The sequence below is a fragment of the Geotrypetes seraphini genome, chromosome 1, assembly GCF_902459505.1.
Source record: "Geotrypetes seraphini chromosome 1, aGeoSer1.1, whole genome shotgun sequence".
In the NCBI taxonomy this organism is placed as follows: Eukaryota; Metazoa; Chordata; class Amphibia; order Gymnophiona; family Dermophiidae; genus Geotrypetes; species Geotrypetes seraphini.
Window position 1 is genome coordinate 529,390,523 of NC_047084.1, and position 18,538 is coordinate 529,409,060.

At 45.6% G+C, this 18,538-nt stretch overlaps 1 protein-coding gene across 2 annotated transcripts in view; it reads right to left on the reverse strand.

Annotated features, from left to right (window-relative positions):
* The window catches only part of HSD17B4 (hydroxysteroid 17-beta dehydrogenase 4), a 171,341-nt gene that overhangs the window by 136,871 nt on the left and 15,932 nt on the right, over nt 1–18,538 (reverse strand). For both annotated transcript variants that reach the window (XM_033929033.1, XM_033929032.1), the window contains exon 4: nt 6,597–6,656. In XM_033929033.1, coding sequence (XP_033784924.1) covers nt 6,597–6,656 — 60 coding nt within the window. The remainder of the gene's footprint in view (nt 1–6,596; nt 6,657–18,538) is intronic.

Below are 18,538 nucleotides of genomic sequence, written 5' to 3' on the forward strand. Positions count from 1 at the left end.
TTTCTCCAGTAGACAATCTTTGATAGACTGGGGGATGATGTCACTTCCTTCGGTAGAAGGCGGGAGGGAGGTCTAGGGAAGTCACAACACTGGAGAGCTGAGCGCCGGCTGCCCCTGGCGGAATCGACAGAGTCGCCAGACTGGAGAAAGGCGGTCGGGAGCAGGAGGTGCTCTGGCCAAAAATGCAAGAACTACTGCTGCTGCTGCTGCTGCTGCTGCTCTGGCATCTTGAGCCTGAAAATAGGAAGTTGAGGAAGGGGCTACGCATTTTTGTAAGTGCCGTGCTGAAAGGAGACTGGAACGGCTCTCATGGAAGGATTTATAGACTGGCTTTTTCTTTTCCTTGGCCCTGGGCGTCCAGAGATTTGGGCCTGCAGAAGCCTCGCGCTGACCAACATTCCTTTCCCCAACGTCAATTCTGACATCGGAGAGGAATTTCTGGGCCAGTCAATCGCTGCCTGGCTGGCCCGGAACTTCCTCTCCGACATCAGAATTGAAGAGGAGCGAAACGCTGGTCAGCGCAAGGCTTCTGCAGGGAAAGCTTGGGGCGGTGGTGGCTTGGATGCTTGTTCCCCGGTAGCGGTGGCAAACCTAGTGGCTTGGGAGAGGGCAGGGAGACAGAAAGAAGGGGAGCAGGGAGACAAAGAAAGAGGGAACAGGGAGACAGAAAGAAAGTGGGCATGAAGAGAAAGAGAAAGAAAGAGCAGGAGGCAGGGAGAAAGAAAGAAAAAGTTGGGGGGAGAATAAGGTCTGGAAGAGAGAAAGCATATAGGAGGCTGAAAGAAGGGAAGAAATATTGGATGCAGGAGTGGGCTGAAGTCAGAAGATGTCAGAAGAAGAAGTGCAGCCAGAGTGAAGTGAGAAGAAGTCAGAAGAAGAAAGTGCAACCAGAGACTCATGAAATCACCAGACAACAAAAGTAGGAAAAATGATTTTATTTTCAATTTATTGATCAAAATGTGTCCGTTTTGAGAATTTATATCTGCTGTCTATATTTTGCACTATGGCTCCCTTTTACTAAACCGCAATAGCGGTTTTTAACGCAGGGAGCCTATGAGCGTCGAGAGCAACATGAGGCATTCAGCGCAGCTCCCTGCGCTAAAAACTGCTATGTGGTTTAGTAAAAAGGGAGGGGGTATATTAAAATAATTTTTAAAACCCCCACAAAGCACACTGAAAGGCAGAGAAAATGTTAATTATCATTCATATTCCGGGTTTTTTTCAAAGAGGTTAAGGCAAATGACTCTATGCAATGTCACCTCAATAACAGCCATACAAAAATAGACAATTGTTGGTAAATCATTTTGACTTGGTCATTTTAAAAGTAGCTCGCAAGCCCAAAAAGTGTGGGCACCCCTGATCTAGGGTAATTAAGAATGAGGCAGGGCCGCATTACTAATGAACTCACAGCATAACTCCTTGGGCCATGATTATTGATGAAGGAAAGGGTTTGGAGGGGAGTGGGGAATGGTATGCTCGCCTACATGTACGGATGATGAGAGGATTTGGGAATAGTTGGCAAGGGGGATTACAGGGTGCTCCTGTTACTTGTAATAATTTATCTTTTGGTTTTGACAAGTTTTCTAACATTTATTGATACAAAAAGAAAAATAAATCTCAGATTAACAAGATGAGATTGCTCCTAAATTATCCTCTAAACAAATAATGGTGATAGCTACCCTGCTATGAAATTATCTGAAATGTCCCTACCCCCCCCCAAAAAAAAAAAAAAAAGGAACCCGTTTGCCTTTATATAATAGAATCTCAGATCTTACTCTGTTATGGGTTTGTATGTTTTACTTGCCTTATTTGGGCAACCTCACTGAAACTAGACGACTGTCCCAAAATGCTTTTAACACATAAAACTATGCAGGTTACAATAGACAGCATTCCCTCATTGCCAGTGTCACCACAGCACCATCCTCTACAGATGCCACTGTCCTCAAGTATTATAAGTTAATTATCCACATATTCTACCTTCCACAATTCAAAAAATGCACAAAAGTCCAAACAGAACTGGTGAGAACACAGTTTTACAGACAACATAACATTTTACCTGGGGAAAATAAGTGCTTTGATTACTGCCCAATTTGTCCACAAGTATATTCCAACATAAGAACTGGTGAACAGGTGGTATTCTCATCCATCCTTCCTGTCAAGGGTAAGGGCCAGGTCAGAGCAGCACGCATCCTGGAGATGAATGCATGGCTACGTTTGGATGGTGTCGTTGAGAGTATTTTGGCTTCCAAGGGCTGCTAAGCAAGGATGGTATACATCTATCAAAGAAGGGATGAAGTGTCTTCAGTGGCAGGCTGGCTAAACTACTGAAGAGGGCTTTAAACTAGAAGTGATAGGGCATGGTGATCAAAGCCCCCGGGTGAGTATAAGCCCTCAGGTGAGTGAATCACTGAATAGCTCTATACGGATGGGAAAAGGGGGCAATGTCTAGAAAGCAGTATATACTTGAAATATGAGAAACAAGATTCTGGATCTAGAAGCTGTGATGGAAAAAGATGAGTTGGATATAGTGGGAGACGTGGTTCACGGAGAACCACGACAGGGATGTAGTTATACCGGGCTATAAATCTGCTCAGGAAAGACAGGGTAGGAAGAAAAGGAGGGGGAGTAGCGCTATATGTTAAAGATCATACTAAAGCCACACAATAGTAGGATCTGCAGGGCAATGAAGAGGCACTGTGGATCAATTTGGAAAGAGGGAATGGTAAATATATTTACAATGGTGTGATTATACAGGCCTCTTTCACAGACAAAAGAAGTGGCAGAGATTTAATAGTAGATATTCAGAATATATCTAAAAAAGGGGAGGTTTTACTAATGGGTGATTTTAACATGCCGGATGTTGATTGGGGTATCCCTATTGCGAGGTATAACTAATGGGCAGACTGGATGGACCATTCATTTAGAAGTAGGGAGATCCTGTTCCAGCAGTTGGTAATGGAACCCAGGTGGGATGGGATTATACTGGAATTAGGGCTCCTTTTACAAAGCCGCGCTAGCCAAAAATCTACCGCCTGCTGAAAAGGAGGCGGTAGCGGCTAGCGCGCACTATTCCACACATTAAGGCCCTAGCGCAGCTTTGTAAAAGGAGTGCTTATACATGGGGAAAGTGTTTCTGATGTTACAGTGGGTGATCATCTGGCATCCAGTGATCACTGCATGGTATGGTTTAAACTATTATGAATATACTAGTCTTATAGCCCGTTACATTAACGGGTGCTAGAATATGTGTATGTGTGTCTGTATTTATTTATTTCTCTCTCTCTCCTAAGCCTGTTTCTGTATTTCTTTCTTTCTGTCTTTCTTTTTCCTCGGCTGTCCACCACCACCCCTTGCTTGCTCCCCCTGTCCATTCTAATGGATGCTAGAATATGTCTGTCTGTCTGTCTCTCTCCCCGGCCCTCTTTGTCTGTCTGTCTTTGTCTGTCTGTCTCTTCCTGCCCATGTCCTTCTTCCTTTCTTTCTCCCTCACGCTGTCTGTCTGTCTTTCTTTGTATGTATCTCTCTACCTGCCCCCTATGCATCAGCAGCATTTATTCCCCCCCTCCCTGTGCAGCAGCCACAGCACGTCCTTTCCCCTACCCCCATTTCCCTTCCCGTGTTCTGGCCTGCACATTTTTTTTAATGCCAGCCTCTAAAGCTGAAAATAATCTGGATATTCAGTAGCAGTATTTGATCAGTGGCTGCCCGTTGAAAATCTGGATAGAACAATGAGGTGCCAAAAGCATAGATATTTAGCTGCGATCGTGATAACTTCTCTGGACAGGTTTAGGATTGACTTTGTGCTAGACTATGCTATTTTCCTGATAATCACCTGGATAACTCATGCGGGCGTAGGTTGCCAGGTCAAAGGCAGGCCTTCCCCTTGGTGATCAGGCTCTCGTCCATGGCAATGTTGGTTGAGCCCAGACCCCTGGAGGCCGTGAAATTCGTGCCTCTGCACATCCGGGGAATTAAGCCTGCTCTGCACTGTACTTTAGCCTTGCACGTTTCTCTGCACCCTCCAGGCCTCTATAGCCTTCAAAAATCACCCTTAGGACTCCGGCTTCCTACTGCCAGGGTCCCTGTCACTCCCCACCGCAGCCCTAAAAATAGTATTTCCAGCAATCGGGGACCACCTGTACTTCTGCGCCCATTCCCAACCTCCTTGGGCTCTTCAGGCCCTCTGAGGCCTACCTTTAATCTTCGGGACCTGGCCACTACTGGACTAGGTCCCTGATGATACTCCAGTGCCGGTTCCCAGACCTATGGTCTTCCAGCCCACAGCCTTTTTTTGTCTGCCCTTCACTGACATCTGCCTCAAGCCGCCGCGGCCTGCAGGCACCGACAGCCTCTGCGGCCTGCCACACTCCCTCCTCGCCGTCGCGCACCATTCCCCCCCCCCCCCCCGGGAAGCTTCGTGCATTTCCACCGCAGCTTCGGCAGCCTCCTGTCTGCAGGCCGGCTGCCCGTCTGTGCGCACACATCTGCGGGAGGAGGCCGGGGTTGCTCGGAGCAGCAACGACAGCAGCTCGGCCGTGCAGCCAGCGCTAGGCAGGGCCCGCTTTCAAAGTTCATTTTTTAGTTCAAAGCTGATGCCGAAGTTCCTCTCGATCTCCGCCTGGTGCGGTTCGAGAGAGGAGCCGCCGCAGCAGCTTGAGCTAAAAAATGAGCTTTGTCAGGTAACTGCAAGTGTTGAAGCCTGCTGCGAGAGAGAGATGGTGGTAAGCGCACATGCGCACTCTTGTGGCCACATCCCGACAGATCAGGACTCAGGGAACACGGGATAAGAATGTGCATGCGCACTTAGCATTTTATTATTATAGATTGTAAACTGCCTAGGAATTAGACAGTATTGAAATTTTTAAAATAAATACATAAAGACAGGTATAGAGAGGGCTCATTCAAAAGGAAAGGTTCTTTCTATACCTTAAAAAAAAACAAAACCCTACCTTTGTTCAGATGGAGGATTATGGCAAGGAATTGCTGTCTGGATGGGAATGTTTGGAAGGAGCAGAAATGCAGTGGGCCAAACTGAAAGGAGTTATTGTAAGGGTGACAAACCTTTTTTGTGAATCAAGTAAGTCAAAGAGGAAAAGAAGGCTGCTTTGCTTCTCAAAAGTAATAGCTGAGAAGGTAAGGAATAAGAGGTAGCTTTCAAACTATAAAAGATCGCAGAAAAAGGAAGACAGGCAAAAATATCTGGAAAAAGTTAAAAGGCTGGTCGAGTAGTCAGGAAAGCAAAGGTACAAACGGAAGAAAAAATAGCTGAGACAGTAAAACGGGAAGACAAGACATTTTTTAGATATATCAGTGATAGGAAGAAGTGCAAAAGTAGCATTGTGAGACTCAAATGTGAAGGGGAGGAATATGTAGAAGATGATAACGAAAAGGCTGAATTGCTTAACAAATATTTCTGTTCTGTGTTCACGGCTGAAGCGTCAGGAGTGGGACTGTGGATGACAAACGCAAATAAGGATGGAGAAGTGGTGCTCTGGCAGTCACCGAAGGATGAAAAATGCCTCGGATCCCTGTTCACAGTCAGAACCAGTCTTGCATACGGACTAGAAAGGGTAACAACCTCATTGGCTTCAAAAAAAAAATCCTCCTTGTACCCCCACCTTGTTAATTTAAATAACTTTCAAGTCTCCGTTGTGTTAGTTAACCAGAAAACTTATACTTACACAGTTCATTGATATACTCTCATAAATTCAAACTCGTGTCGACGAACTGATTGGGATCAGGGCAGTCCACTGGTCACCAATCAGGTCGGTGGACCCACTATTTACAAAGAAACTGCAGACTTCACAGCATACCCTGAAGAAAACCACATCATAATGATAGCTGAAACGTCGGTTTCTACCTGACAAGATGCAGCAAGACCCAGAAACCTGCAACAAGTATTAACATGGCAGTATTTACCACCTCAAACAGAAGGCGGTAAGTGCTCCTACATTAATATTTTTGCTAGTCTCCTGTACTAATGCAAAAATTAGCACAGGACTGGCAAAGGGAAAAAGAGAAAAGCTTTATTTTACAGTCACAGCAAAAAATGGGTTTAGCATATGAGAAAAGTCCCACATAGGGATTCGCCAAGCCCATATTAATAAAAAGGCCCCTCTATGCGGTGTTTCCACCATAAAAAGTTTGCACAGACAAAGGGCTCCTTTTACGAAGGTGCGCCAGCGGTTCTAGCACACGCTAGACGCTAACACCTCCTTAAAGCTAGCGTTAGCATTTTCCGTGTAGGGCGGGGTTAGCGCTCGCGGCATTGTAGCGCGCGCTAAAAACGCTAGCGCACCTTCGTAAACACCCTTGGTAAATGCATCTACACAGTTAGCACCAGCACATACAATTTTAATGACCTCTTATGTGACATGTAATGTAATGTAATGTAATTTATTTCTTATATACCGCTACATCCGTTAGGTTCTAAGCGGTTTACAGAAAATATACATTAAGATTAGAAATAAGAAAGGTACTTGAAAAATTCCCTTACTGTCCCGAAGGCTCACAATCTAACTAAAGTACATCTTTAAGGCACACTGGTCAGATCTGTCTTGCTGTGATAACTTTGAATTAAATACACGTATACATACCTATTCTTCCAAATGCATCTAAGGTAGTTTGTATGATTTTCTCACCCGCTTCCACAGAATCTACAGCAAGACACAAGGCAGAGTTAATAGAGAAAGCAATTCAGGTTATGCAAAATACACTATCGGGCAAATTCTATAAACAGTATCCTGATTATCAGACATCCATCCGCTGTCTAACAAGCCAACTGGAACGCACGTTTTCTAAAAAAGCAACCCAATGCAGTCTGTCTACACTGTAGGTGTCTGTCGCAGGTGCAGGGAGGTGCCTAGGGATGTTTAAGCTCACCCAAGGCTAGACGTGGTTTCACCTGGAAGTGGCCCTAGGAATCTCCCTAGGTGCGCATTGAAATGCTGGCCTACATTTCAAATAGGCCACAGCCGCTAAACTGATCACGGCAAGTAAATTTCCCTGCCACATCTGAACCCCACCATCAGTCAGCAGGCATGAGGGATGCCCACTCCCTCCCACCGCCAACCCGACCCACTCCACACACACACCGTCACTGTCCGCGGCAGGAAGGATGCCCACTACCTCCTGTTGGAATCCCCAAAACAATCCCCAGCAGGAGGGATGCCCACTCCCTCCTGCCGGCACCATCCCCAAGCCCCAAACCCCCAAAGTCCACCCAGACCCACCCCCATACCTTTTTCAGCGAGTTCGGCCGGAAGGATGCATACACCCTCTGCCCAGTAGGCTCATCTCTTCAGAATGGCAGGCCTTCCCCTTCCCAGTGCATCCTGGGATGCACCGGGGAGGGGCCTTAGGCACATGGGCCAACCAGAGTCTTAGGCCTCCTTCCCAGTACATTCAGCAGGAGGGAGTGGGTATCCATTCCTGACGGGAATGTAAGGGGTGCCAGAAGGAGGAATTGGACATCCCTCCTGCCTGGGATGTTCGCGGGAGCAGGGTTTCCCTGCCGCAGCTGCTGAGCTGATCGTGGCAGGGGGATTCCCTTGCCATGATCATCTCAGCAGCAACACAATTCTCTAACCGACGCCTGTGATATGGGTGCCGGTTACAGAATCTGACAAGTTAGACGGGGTTAGGCATCTATCCCTTAGGACAGTTGTGATTCTGTATAGGATGCCGGCATCCTATACAGAATCAGGCCCTATCTGCTTAAGGCTCCTAAGCAGTGTCTACTTTCATCTAAGTGATGTGGGAACAATTCTCTTACTTCTCTATTTGCATAACCTGTTATTTAAAACAGCAGAAAAAGGATTGCCTTTCTTTGTAACAGTAATTTTCTACGCTGTGGTAAAACATTAGGCCATGCTTACTTCACCTTAAAATGGCTTACCGTGGGATGCATGGAGGTCTCCAAAGTCATTTTACAATTTGTGCCTGCAAACTACGCACTAAATTTTTTTTTTTTTTTTTCAGAGAGGTAATGGGTGTTTCTGCATTACCATGCATTGATTAGTGTGAGCCTTTACCACCTACCCTCTTGTTCTTACCTCTAGATATTATAAATCTTGCCTGCCCTCGACTGTCATTTTGTGTCAAGTATTATTAATTGTACAGTGTACATTTCCCTGTTGTGTTTATTTTATTGATTTTAATTAATTCCCATTGATTTTTTATCCATTGTTAAGCACTTTGATTTGACTTTTTTGTTAAAAATGGCGGTATATCAAATAAAATAACTAACTGTTTTGTTAAAAGCAGCATTAGCTCAGAGTTATCAGTTTGGAAAATGAAAAAAAGAAAATGGCCATTTTCTGGCTGCACTAAAAATAGCCTTTGTATGCAGTAAAGACCCATATAAGAGCGGTATTGCCATTTTTTTTAGCACAGCTTAATAAAAAGGGTCCCAAAATGGGTTTTTCCCCCACATAAAACATGGTTCTATGTTCATATAAAATACCTGTTATAAAGTTAGGTCACACCTGAAAGATGGCACACACTTGAAAAAATATTTACTATTTGATTTTGCCCCTGCTCTTTTTTTGGGGAGGGGTGGTTGGGGAGTAGCATTATTAAAATGTTGCAGTAAGCACTGTAGCCTGCTTACTGAAATTTAAACCAGTATGTGTTTCTCCTGCCCAATTAAATTGTTTGGAATATCCACGCTTCTTTTTTTAATTCAATAATTTTTATTTATAATAAAACAGACACTGTATACAATGATTACAAACAGAATAATTTGAAAAAAAAACAAAACAGAAAAATAGAAATAGAATAGAAAAAGCAGCACGGATGTACACTATAAACAGCAATAATATGAGTGATGATAAAACTAATTTGTTAATTATGAATGTTATTGTTTTTGGACGCACAACTATATTGAATAAGAGGATTCCACGTTTTCTTAAATGACCTCAATGCACTCAACTTCTCAGCTGCAATTCGCTCATATTTGGCGGTGATGCATACTAAATTCCACCAAGTGATATATTCCACCGCAGAAGTATCCTTCCAGTGCAGAAGTGTTCCTGGAATTTTGATATTGCTATTATTCCATATAGGCGCATCATAAGTGAACAGCCAAGCATTCGGCAAGCACGTTTCAATCAACCTCACTGCGCTTCTTACTTTCTTTCCTATTTAACTCATTTGGATGGCTTTCCCAATCTTTATAAAATGCTTTTTGGCATTCATAATCTTTCAACAGTACCATGTAGCTAGGGATGGCAGCCACTTGCTCTTCCTTTGACCTCTCTAATGTGTGGACTGTATTTTATTTAGACTTTCAAGATGATACTTTTAAACAGCTCTCCTTGCCTCATTAAAACTTACCTTTTTAAAAGTTTTCTTGTTTTTTCTAATTTTAATTACCTCACTTTATCATGATAAACTTGAATGCTACTACAGTAGCTTTCTTAATATCCTCCCTCCAATGATTATGTCAAATCGATTGTGTTATGATCACAATTGCCAAGAGGCCCCACCGCAATTAGCCTTGCACCGGGTTCTGCAATACACCAAGAACAAAGTCTATATTAGTTCCAGCTCCATGAAGAAAACATCTGTAGCATCTAGAAACTTTAATCCCTAGCACGTTTTCTATCAATAAAGGGTTGTCACTATAAAAAATTCCACCAAAGCCTTCTTTCCTATCAGGCAGCTCTCTGGGATAGACACTTGAAGCCCCTATTAGAGGTGGGGGAACCTGACTCTAATCCCAGAACACAAAAATACCCAATTTTAAGAACCCCTCCGATTTTGTTTTTCAGGCTGTCAGCCTGAGACTCACTGTGCCATGCTGTATGCTGGGAGCTGCAAGTGCTGAAACCACAAACAACTTACAGGGAGAATTCTGCCTCAATAAGCCTGGAATCTGAACTGCTTATATCATCAAACTGCCTCTCAGGGCCAATGAACAGGCCAGAAACCTGAACCCCCACCGAATCTTGCACATGCAAATGGGGGGAGGAAGCAGTTGGCCATGATCCTGGAAAAATTACCTCAGAGCCACTCAGCTTGCGTTCAAGCCTGCTGCAGATGAACCTGGGGCGAGCACTACTTCTAAAGGAACAGTCCCTGAGCCACCAAACTGGTAGTGCAAGCTACTTGGAAGACCCTTAACCTAAGGATCTGCACTCTCTTACAACCAGCGATGTCCCAATATTGGGATCCTTTGCAGCACCGAAGCGCTTCACAAATGGTCCCAAAAAATGAATATAATTGAAAAATAAACACTAGCAGAAAAGACTGGCTCCTACTATCTCGCTTAATAAGGAATTGGAGGACATCCAAGAGAGATGGGGAGGTGGAGCAAAAGTATGCTAATGAGAGTTCAGGAATAGAAACATAGAAACATAGAAATAGACGGCAGATAAGGGCCCACGGCCCATCTAGTCTGCCCACCTTAATGTCCCTCCCCTACCTTTGCCCTGTGAATAGATCCCATGTGCCGAATAGAAACATAGAAATAGACGGCAGATAAGGGCCCACGGCCCATCTAATAAGGGCCCACGGCCCATCTAATAAGGGCCCACGGCCCATCTATAGTGTGTGTCTGTCGCACAAGAATAGAAATTGTAAAGAGTTTTAATCTCTTGGGTTCCTCCATAAATAAGGAAGCAACTACAGTAGTAGTGAAGAAATATGGCATAGAATGGCACTTGATCGCTCTATAATGAAGGTTCTTGACAAAGTATTTAAAGGCAAGGAAATAACATTCAAAACAAAAGATCAGACTTGCCCACGCACTTTCTCAGTGGTTAATTATGGATGCAAAAGTTGGACATTACAGAATCAAGATAGAAAGAAGACTGATTCATTTGAACTTTGGTGCCGGAGAAGGATTTTGTGTGTGCCGTGGACTGCCAGAAGAATAAATCGATTCTGGGAGAGACAGAACCTACTGTCACTTGAAGCTCACATGATGAAGTTACGACTGTCTTATTTTGGTCACACTATAAGAAGGGAGAGATCACTGGAGAAAGACATGTTTGGGAAGATTGAAAGAAACAGGCGAAGAGGGTGGCCTGCAACTAGATGTCTGGATATGTTGAAAACAAATATGAGAAAGACACCGGAGGACCTTGTTAGACTAGGACAAAACCGACTTCTTTTTGAATCTGTAATTCATCAAGTCGCTAGGACTCGAACCTGAGTTGATGGCGACTAACACACACACAAATCTATTATTTTGTCCTACCAAGAGAGAATTACAATAATCAATCTGTTATATAACCAATGAGTGAATTAATATGTTTAAATCAGAAGGGAAAATAATTGAACAGACTGATCTCATTAGGTGTATTTTTAAAAAAAAAATATTTGGGTAATCTGGGACACTCAAGATTTAAAAAGTGAGTTGTGAATCAAGTATTATTCCTAAGATTTTTACTGAAGATAGTTCAGGGGCAGGAATGTTGATTAAGTGAATTTGTACTGGTAATTTGAATTCCCCCTTCGGATTGAATGGAGAAATTAGGTTCTTACCTGCTAATTTACTTTCTTTTAGCTTCTCCAGACCAGTAGAGGTTAATCTTTACGAATGGGTATATATCCAATCATGACCAGCAGGTGGAGACTGAAAACAAAACTGTGGGACAGTATATAATATACTCCCTTCTCTATTTACATCAGTCTGCCGAATAGCCAAGCAGAACTAAGAACTGGAAAACAGAAAGAAAACAATACTCCGAACAGGAGTAACAAATAACATACCCAAATGCTGTTGGAAAATGCAGAGGAGAAATAACAGAAGGAAAATGTCCCCACAGCTCGCCAGCTAAGCCAGCCGAGCCACAGCCGCTGTTCTTTAATTCTCCCCGGCCCTAGAAAAATACTAGAACCCGCAGCAAAAAACAAAAACTGCCCGCGAAACAGCCCCAACAACAACAACAACAGACAGGGTGGGGACCTCTACTGGTCTGGAGAAGCTAAAAGAAAGTAAATTAGCAGGTAAGAACCTAATTTCTCCTTCTTTAGCACTCTCCAGACCAGTAGAGGTTAATCTTTACGAATGGGACGTACCAAAGCAGTCCCTCACACGGGCGGGACCCCCGAAGGGCTGACACCAGAACACACACACCGAACACCGCGTCCTGACGCACCAGAACATCTACCCGAAAGAGTCTGACAAAGGAATGCAAGGAAGACCAAACCGCAGCCTTACAAATGTCCACTGGAGGCACGAGCGACGACTCAGCCCAAGAAACCGCCTGACCCCGAGTAGAATGAGCTTTGAGAAACTCCGGAACAGGCTGCTGCCCCAGAAGAGAAGCGGAAGCAATAGTCTCCTTGATCTAGCATGCAATAGTAGCCCTAGAAGCGCCAGCCCCCCTAAGAGCACCAGTCAGAAGGACAAAGAGATGATTTTATTTCCTGATCTCCTGGATCCATTGCACATAAGAGCGAAGGACCCGACCAACATCCAACTTGCTCAGCTGTCTTTGCTCAGAAGAGCTCTCCCAACTACCCAAGACCGGGAGGACCACAGATTGATTGACATGAAAAGGAAAAACTACTTTCGGCAGAAAAGGAAGGAACAGGCCTCAAGACAACCTGCTCCCTAGAAAACTCCAAGAAGGGAGCCCTACAAGAGAAAACCTGTAGCTCAGAAATACACCTAGCGGAAGAAATGTCCACCAAAAAGACCGTCTTCAGAGTAAGGTCCTTCAAAGAGCATCAGAATAGAGAGAACCAGACTGAGATTCCAAGAGGGATTAGAGGACCGCACGGGAGGCCTGAGCACCTTGGCCGCCCGCAAAAAGCGAATCACATCAGGAATGGCTGTCAAACGCTGACCCGTCACAAACCCCCGAAAGGCTGACAAGGCCACAAGCTGAACCCGGAGAGAAGCCGAAGCCAGGCCTCTATCCAGGCCATCTTGCAAGAACTCTAGGATGTTAGGCACAGAAACGCGAAGAGAGACCACTCCCCGCACCTGGCACCACCCCTCAAAGAAGTGCCAAATCCACACAGAAGCCTGAGAGGTAGAAAGCCTCCAGGACCCCAAGAGTGTAGAAATCACCCTATCTGAATACCCCTTCTTACCAAGGCGACCCCTTTCAAAAGCCAAGCCGTAAGACAGAAGGGAGACGGGTCGAACATGGGAATGGGACCCTGCGTCAGAAGGTCGTCCAAGGGAGGCAGAGGAAGAGGATCCGCCACCAGAGTGTCACCAGATCTGCGTATCACGGATGTCGAGGCCAATCTGGAGCCACCAGAACCACCAGACCCGGATGGCGAACAATGCGGAGAAGAACTCTGCCCACTAATGGCCACGGAGGGAACATGCACAACAGCTCCTCTGTTGGCCATGGTTGAACCAGAGCATCCAGACCCTCGGCCAGTCCATCCCTGCGACGACTGAAGAAGCGGAACACCTCGGCATTGCCACTCGTGGCCGTCAGGTCCATCAGGGACTGACCCCAAGCCTGCATTATCAACTGAAAAACCACAGGGCTGAGACACCACTTTCTGTGATCTAAGATGTTGTTATACCCAGGGGGTAATCAGCATAATACGTGACATGTCTCCTCAAGTCTGCTTATCTGACCTCCGTGTCATGAGCGTTACCTTGATCTCAAAAGGGCAGTAAAGTTTGCTCATTTGAGAGCCTGACTTCCTTTGCAGGCAAGCTGCTCAAATAACATCAGTAAAGACAGATGGGAAACTACATCAAAAGGAAGGGGACAGTGACAAGTATCTGCTAACTTGACCTTTTTGACCTAGGAGTTGCCCAAACAGCATCAAAGGGACAGTGACAAGTATCTAACATCCTGACCTCCTTGATCTCCAAAGGGACAGTGAAACCAGTCTCATGGGAAAACAATCTCTGCAAACACCTCCACAATAACATCAAAAGGACAATAAAGCCAGATGGTCCGGTCTCTGCCACACCTCCTTGGCCTAGGTGTTGTCAAAACAGAGAACAAAAGGAGCAGGACCAGCTGTATTCAGGACCAGCTGTTTATGCTTTTACTATGAACTCCGCAGTTTGCCTCCTATATAAAACCGGGATTCTGACCCTGACAAACAGAATCCATGACGTCTGAAGGGAGAAGCCACGATGTCAAAAGGGACAGTCCTTTGGTCCCCCCGCCTATCAATTGCAATGATTCCCAATTGTGAAGGTGGTCAGTGTATGGGGTCCAGGTGATGTTATTTTATTCTTATATATATATGTATAATAAAGGGTTATTGTTTATGCTTTGATATTGTCTGTGTGCTTTTCTGAGTGTCACTGATCATCCCATTGGGCAGAAATAAGTGGCGGAGCAGATGTGACTGAGGAAGTTCGCCTGAACATTCTCCACCCCGGCCATGTGAGAGGCCGAGAGGTCCAGAAGGCGTGACTCCGCCCCAAAGCATGAGCCGAGCCGCCTCCTCCGCCACCTGAGCGCTCTTGGTGCCTCAACGATTGACATAAGCCACCGCTGTGGCATTGTCAGACCGGACTCTGACCGACTTGCCCATCAAGAGGGAGCGGAAGGCTAACAGCGCCAGAGGGACGGCTCTGGTCTCCAACATGTTGATCGACCAGGACGCCTCCTCCATGGACCAGGTGCCCTGAGCTGAGTGACCTAGACACTGAGCCCCCCCAACCAAGGAGACTGGCATCCGTGAGAAGCACCGTCCACTGCGATAGATCCAGACTCATCCTCTGGATCAGATGAGAGGTCTGGAGCCACCAAAGAAGACTGCAGCGCGCCAAGCCTCGCAGAGGGACAGGGACCTCCAAACTGAGCCTCTGTGGTGACCATCTACGGAGCAGAGCATCCTGAAGAGACACATGTGGGCCCGCGCCCACCTCACAACATCCAGGAACGCTGCCATCGACCCCAAGACTTGGAGGAAATCCTGCGCCCGAGGACACCGGGACGCCAAAAGAAGGCGAATCTGAGATTGCAATTTGCTTACCCGGGCCTCTGGAAGGAAGACCTTCCCCAAGGAGGTGTCAAACAGAACCCCAAGGTACTCCAGATGCTGAGCGGGGACCAACCGACTCTTGGAAAGGTTGACCATCCAGCCCAGTGACCAGAGAAACTCAACCACCCGAGCCGTAACTCGGGCGCTCTCCTGCAACGACTTCGCCCGAAACAACCAGTCATCCCAGAAGGGGTGCACCAGAATGCCCTCTGACTGCAATGCCGCTGTGACGACCACCATCAACTTGGCGAACGTCCAGGGAGTCGTGGCCAGGCCCAAGGGAAGCACACAGAACTGCTAGTGCAGACCCAATATCGCAAAGCAAAGAAAGAGCTGAGGAGAGGCCCGAATGGAAACAGGCAAGTAGGCCTCTGCCAGAGCGAGAGAAGTCAAGAACTCCCCCGGCTGAACCGCCAGAAGGACAGACTGCAGTGTGTCCATGCGAATAAAAGGGAATTCTGAGAGTCCTGTTGACCTCAGTTTAAACCAAGGATGGGCCGAAAGGTCCCCTCCCTTTAGGGCCCCATAAAGGAAATGGCGTACCAGCCGATACCGCACTCCCGAGGGGACACTGGACAACTTCTTTGAGATCTAGCAAGCGCTGAAGAGTCTGGCGAAAGGCTAGCGTCTCCCATGCCACCTGACATGGAGAGGCTAGATATGATCCGGCAGAGAGCAGGCAAAATTCAAGTACATAACCGTCCCGCACCACCACCAGGACCCACTGATCGGACGTGATCTTGGCCCACTTGGGAAACAAGTTGCAAAGCCGGGCACCCACGGGAACCAAAGGGGGCGCCGGCAAAGAGACATCGCGCAGGACGGGCAGCAGGGGAACCGGGGGGGAACTCCCAGCCCCCCGACGGGCCCCCTGAAAAGACTGCATGCGCTAAGCCAACCGACCCCGGGGAAAAACCGGAAGCCTAGAAAGAAGCAGTCCCATGCCCCAGGCGAAACTTGCGAAATTCCCACAGACGCCCCCGGGCAATGCCAACCCGAGATGCCGGGCAGGCATGGTCCTCAGGCAGACGGGGCACCTCAGAGTCTGTCAGAGTCTGAACCACCGGATCTAAGTCCTCTCTAAACAAAAAACAACTCCCGAAAGGGAAATTTTGGGAAGTTCAGTTTTGGACGCGGCAACCGCCGACCAAGCGCGAAGCCACAAGGTACAGTGTGCGGCCACCAAAAGTCCCAGACTTAGCAGCACCAAGTCACAAAGAACAACCAAGAGGAACGAGGCAGTCATCTCAAACTTCACCACCTCCTGATCCACTAAGGACCAGTAATCAGACTCACGATCCAGGACATGCTCAGACCACCGAAACATGGTGCGAGCCACCAGCCCCACACAAATAGCCGCCTGGACCCCCAAGGCAGAGACATCAAAATTATACTTAAGAAGTGTCTCTAACGTACGCTCCTCAGAGACCCTAAGAGCAGAACTGTCCATAACAGGCACGGTATGCCGCTTAGGAAGTGCCGAGACCACCGCGTCCCCCATTGGCGAAATTAAGGTAGCCCTATCCCCCTCCGGGATGGGATACCCATGAGCCAAGGCGCACACCAAACGAAACGGCGCCCGTAGGCCACTGCGCCAACACAAATCCCGAAAATCCTGACGCACAGGAAAAGAGCGGGAAACAGGACAGACCCCCTGAAGCAGAGGGGCCCCCATACACGGGGTCTCCGGTGGCGCAACTTCAAAAATGCAGCACCAAGGAGACCTGCTACATCAGGTCTAAAAGCTCATCCCTCTGAATAAAAAGCGCACCACGGACGCATCTGCTCTGGAAGACGGGAAACCCGCCGCCCCGCTGCCAGCGGGCGTCCTCTCTAGAGGATCCTGGAATCCCGCCAAAGCAGCCAGGTCCTCAACCATGCCAACACGCTCCTCCGACCACCAATTCGCAATCCAAGCCCCCCAGCGGGCGCTTGGATGAGGGAGGAGGAAGAGGGGACGCCAAACGAAAAGAGGGAGGCAAAGCCATAGGGGGCAAAAATAACAGAAAAAATTGTACATAATCAATTATCTGAGTACATAGAAAAAACCAATATATTGCACCCAAATCAAACTGGGTTTAGACAAAACCACTCTACAGAGCACTCTCTGATTGGGTTGACTACAATGATACTGTATCATCTGGATCATCACTCCTCTGTTGTATTGATTTCTCTTGATTTATCATCAGCCTTTGATACCATTGATCACACTCTCTTAATACACAGACTTAACTCTATAGGTGTAACTGATCAAGTTCTTGGCTGGTTTACATCCTATCTTGAAAATCGCTCATCTACAGTTACTTTCAATAATACTAACTCTAACAATTTCACATTACCTTACGGTATCCCCCAAGGATCAATACTCTCTCCTATTTTATTTAACATCTTTCTTGCTCCACTTATGACTTTATGTTAATCCATTGGTTTTTCGGTATTCGCCTATGCCGATGATATACAATTATTACATCCAATTGACCCCAAGAATACACAGGAAATAATAGCAATAAATAACAAATTGAATCAGATTCATCATTGGCTGGATACCAACAAGTTATCACTAAATATTCATAAAACCAACGTGATGCTATTTCCGTGGAAGGATAGTAGTTCATTTATTATCCCCATTTCAATTAATGGCAATCCATTACAGATACAAAAAAATATTAAAATCTTAGGTGTTATATTCGACAATAAATTATCATTCCATGACCATATAAGTAATGTTGTTAAATCTACTTTTTTCAGACTATGTCAAATTCGTTCAGTTTCTAAATTTTTATGTTCAAAATCCCTCAATATTCTGATACATTCTTTAGTCATCTCTAAACTCGATTACTGTAATGCTTTATTCAAAGGTTTACCTCATAAAGAAATTAGACATCTTCAAATTGTGCAGAATGCCGCCATTAAAATAATTCACAATGCAAAAAAATTTGACCACGTCACACCCTTACTTAAAGAATCTCGTTGGCTTCCTGTAGCACACCGTATTTTATTTAAGATATGCTTACTCACGTTTAAAACTCTTATTTCTCAAACTCCTTCTTTCATCCATAGAGTCTTAATTCCTTATACCACTTCTAGAACATTGAGATCACAGGATCAACATCTATTAACCATTCCCTCATTAAAAATCATCAATACAAGACGTCTCACTATTTTTTCGGTGACAGCCCCTCAGTCCTGGAATGATCTCCCAATATATATAAGAGAAGAAAAGAACCTCGGAAAATTTAAAATTAAGCTCAAAAGTTTCCTTTTTAACGATGCTTTTAGTGAATAGTGATTTTTATTATTTTTATCTATCTTTTTTATTGGCTTTTTTCCCCACCCTATGTTTTTACCTTTGTATTTTTGAATTTAATATAGAATGTAACTATTAATGAATTTTCCTATTGTTTCGATATAACAAGTAACAACTTAATTTTTTTTTTTTAAACTGTGTTTGCTTTTTGTAATATTGTACATTTATATAATATTTTACCTATGTTTATAATTATTAGTATTATCTTGTACATCGCCTTGAATGTAGAGTAGGCGATTAATCAAATTATTGAATAAACTTGGAAACTTGGCGCGGAGGGAAACCACCCCCGAAACCCCCCAG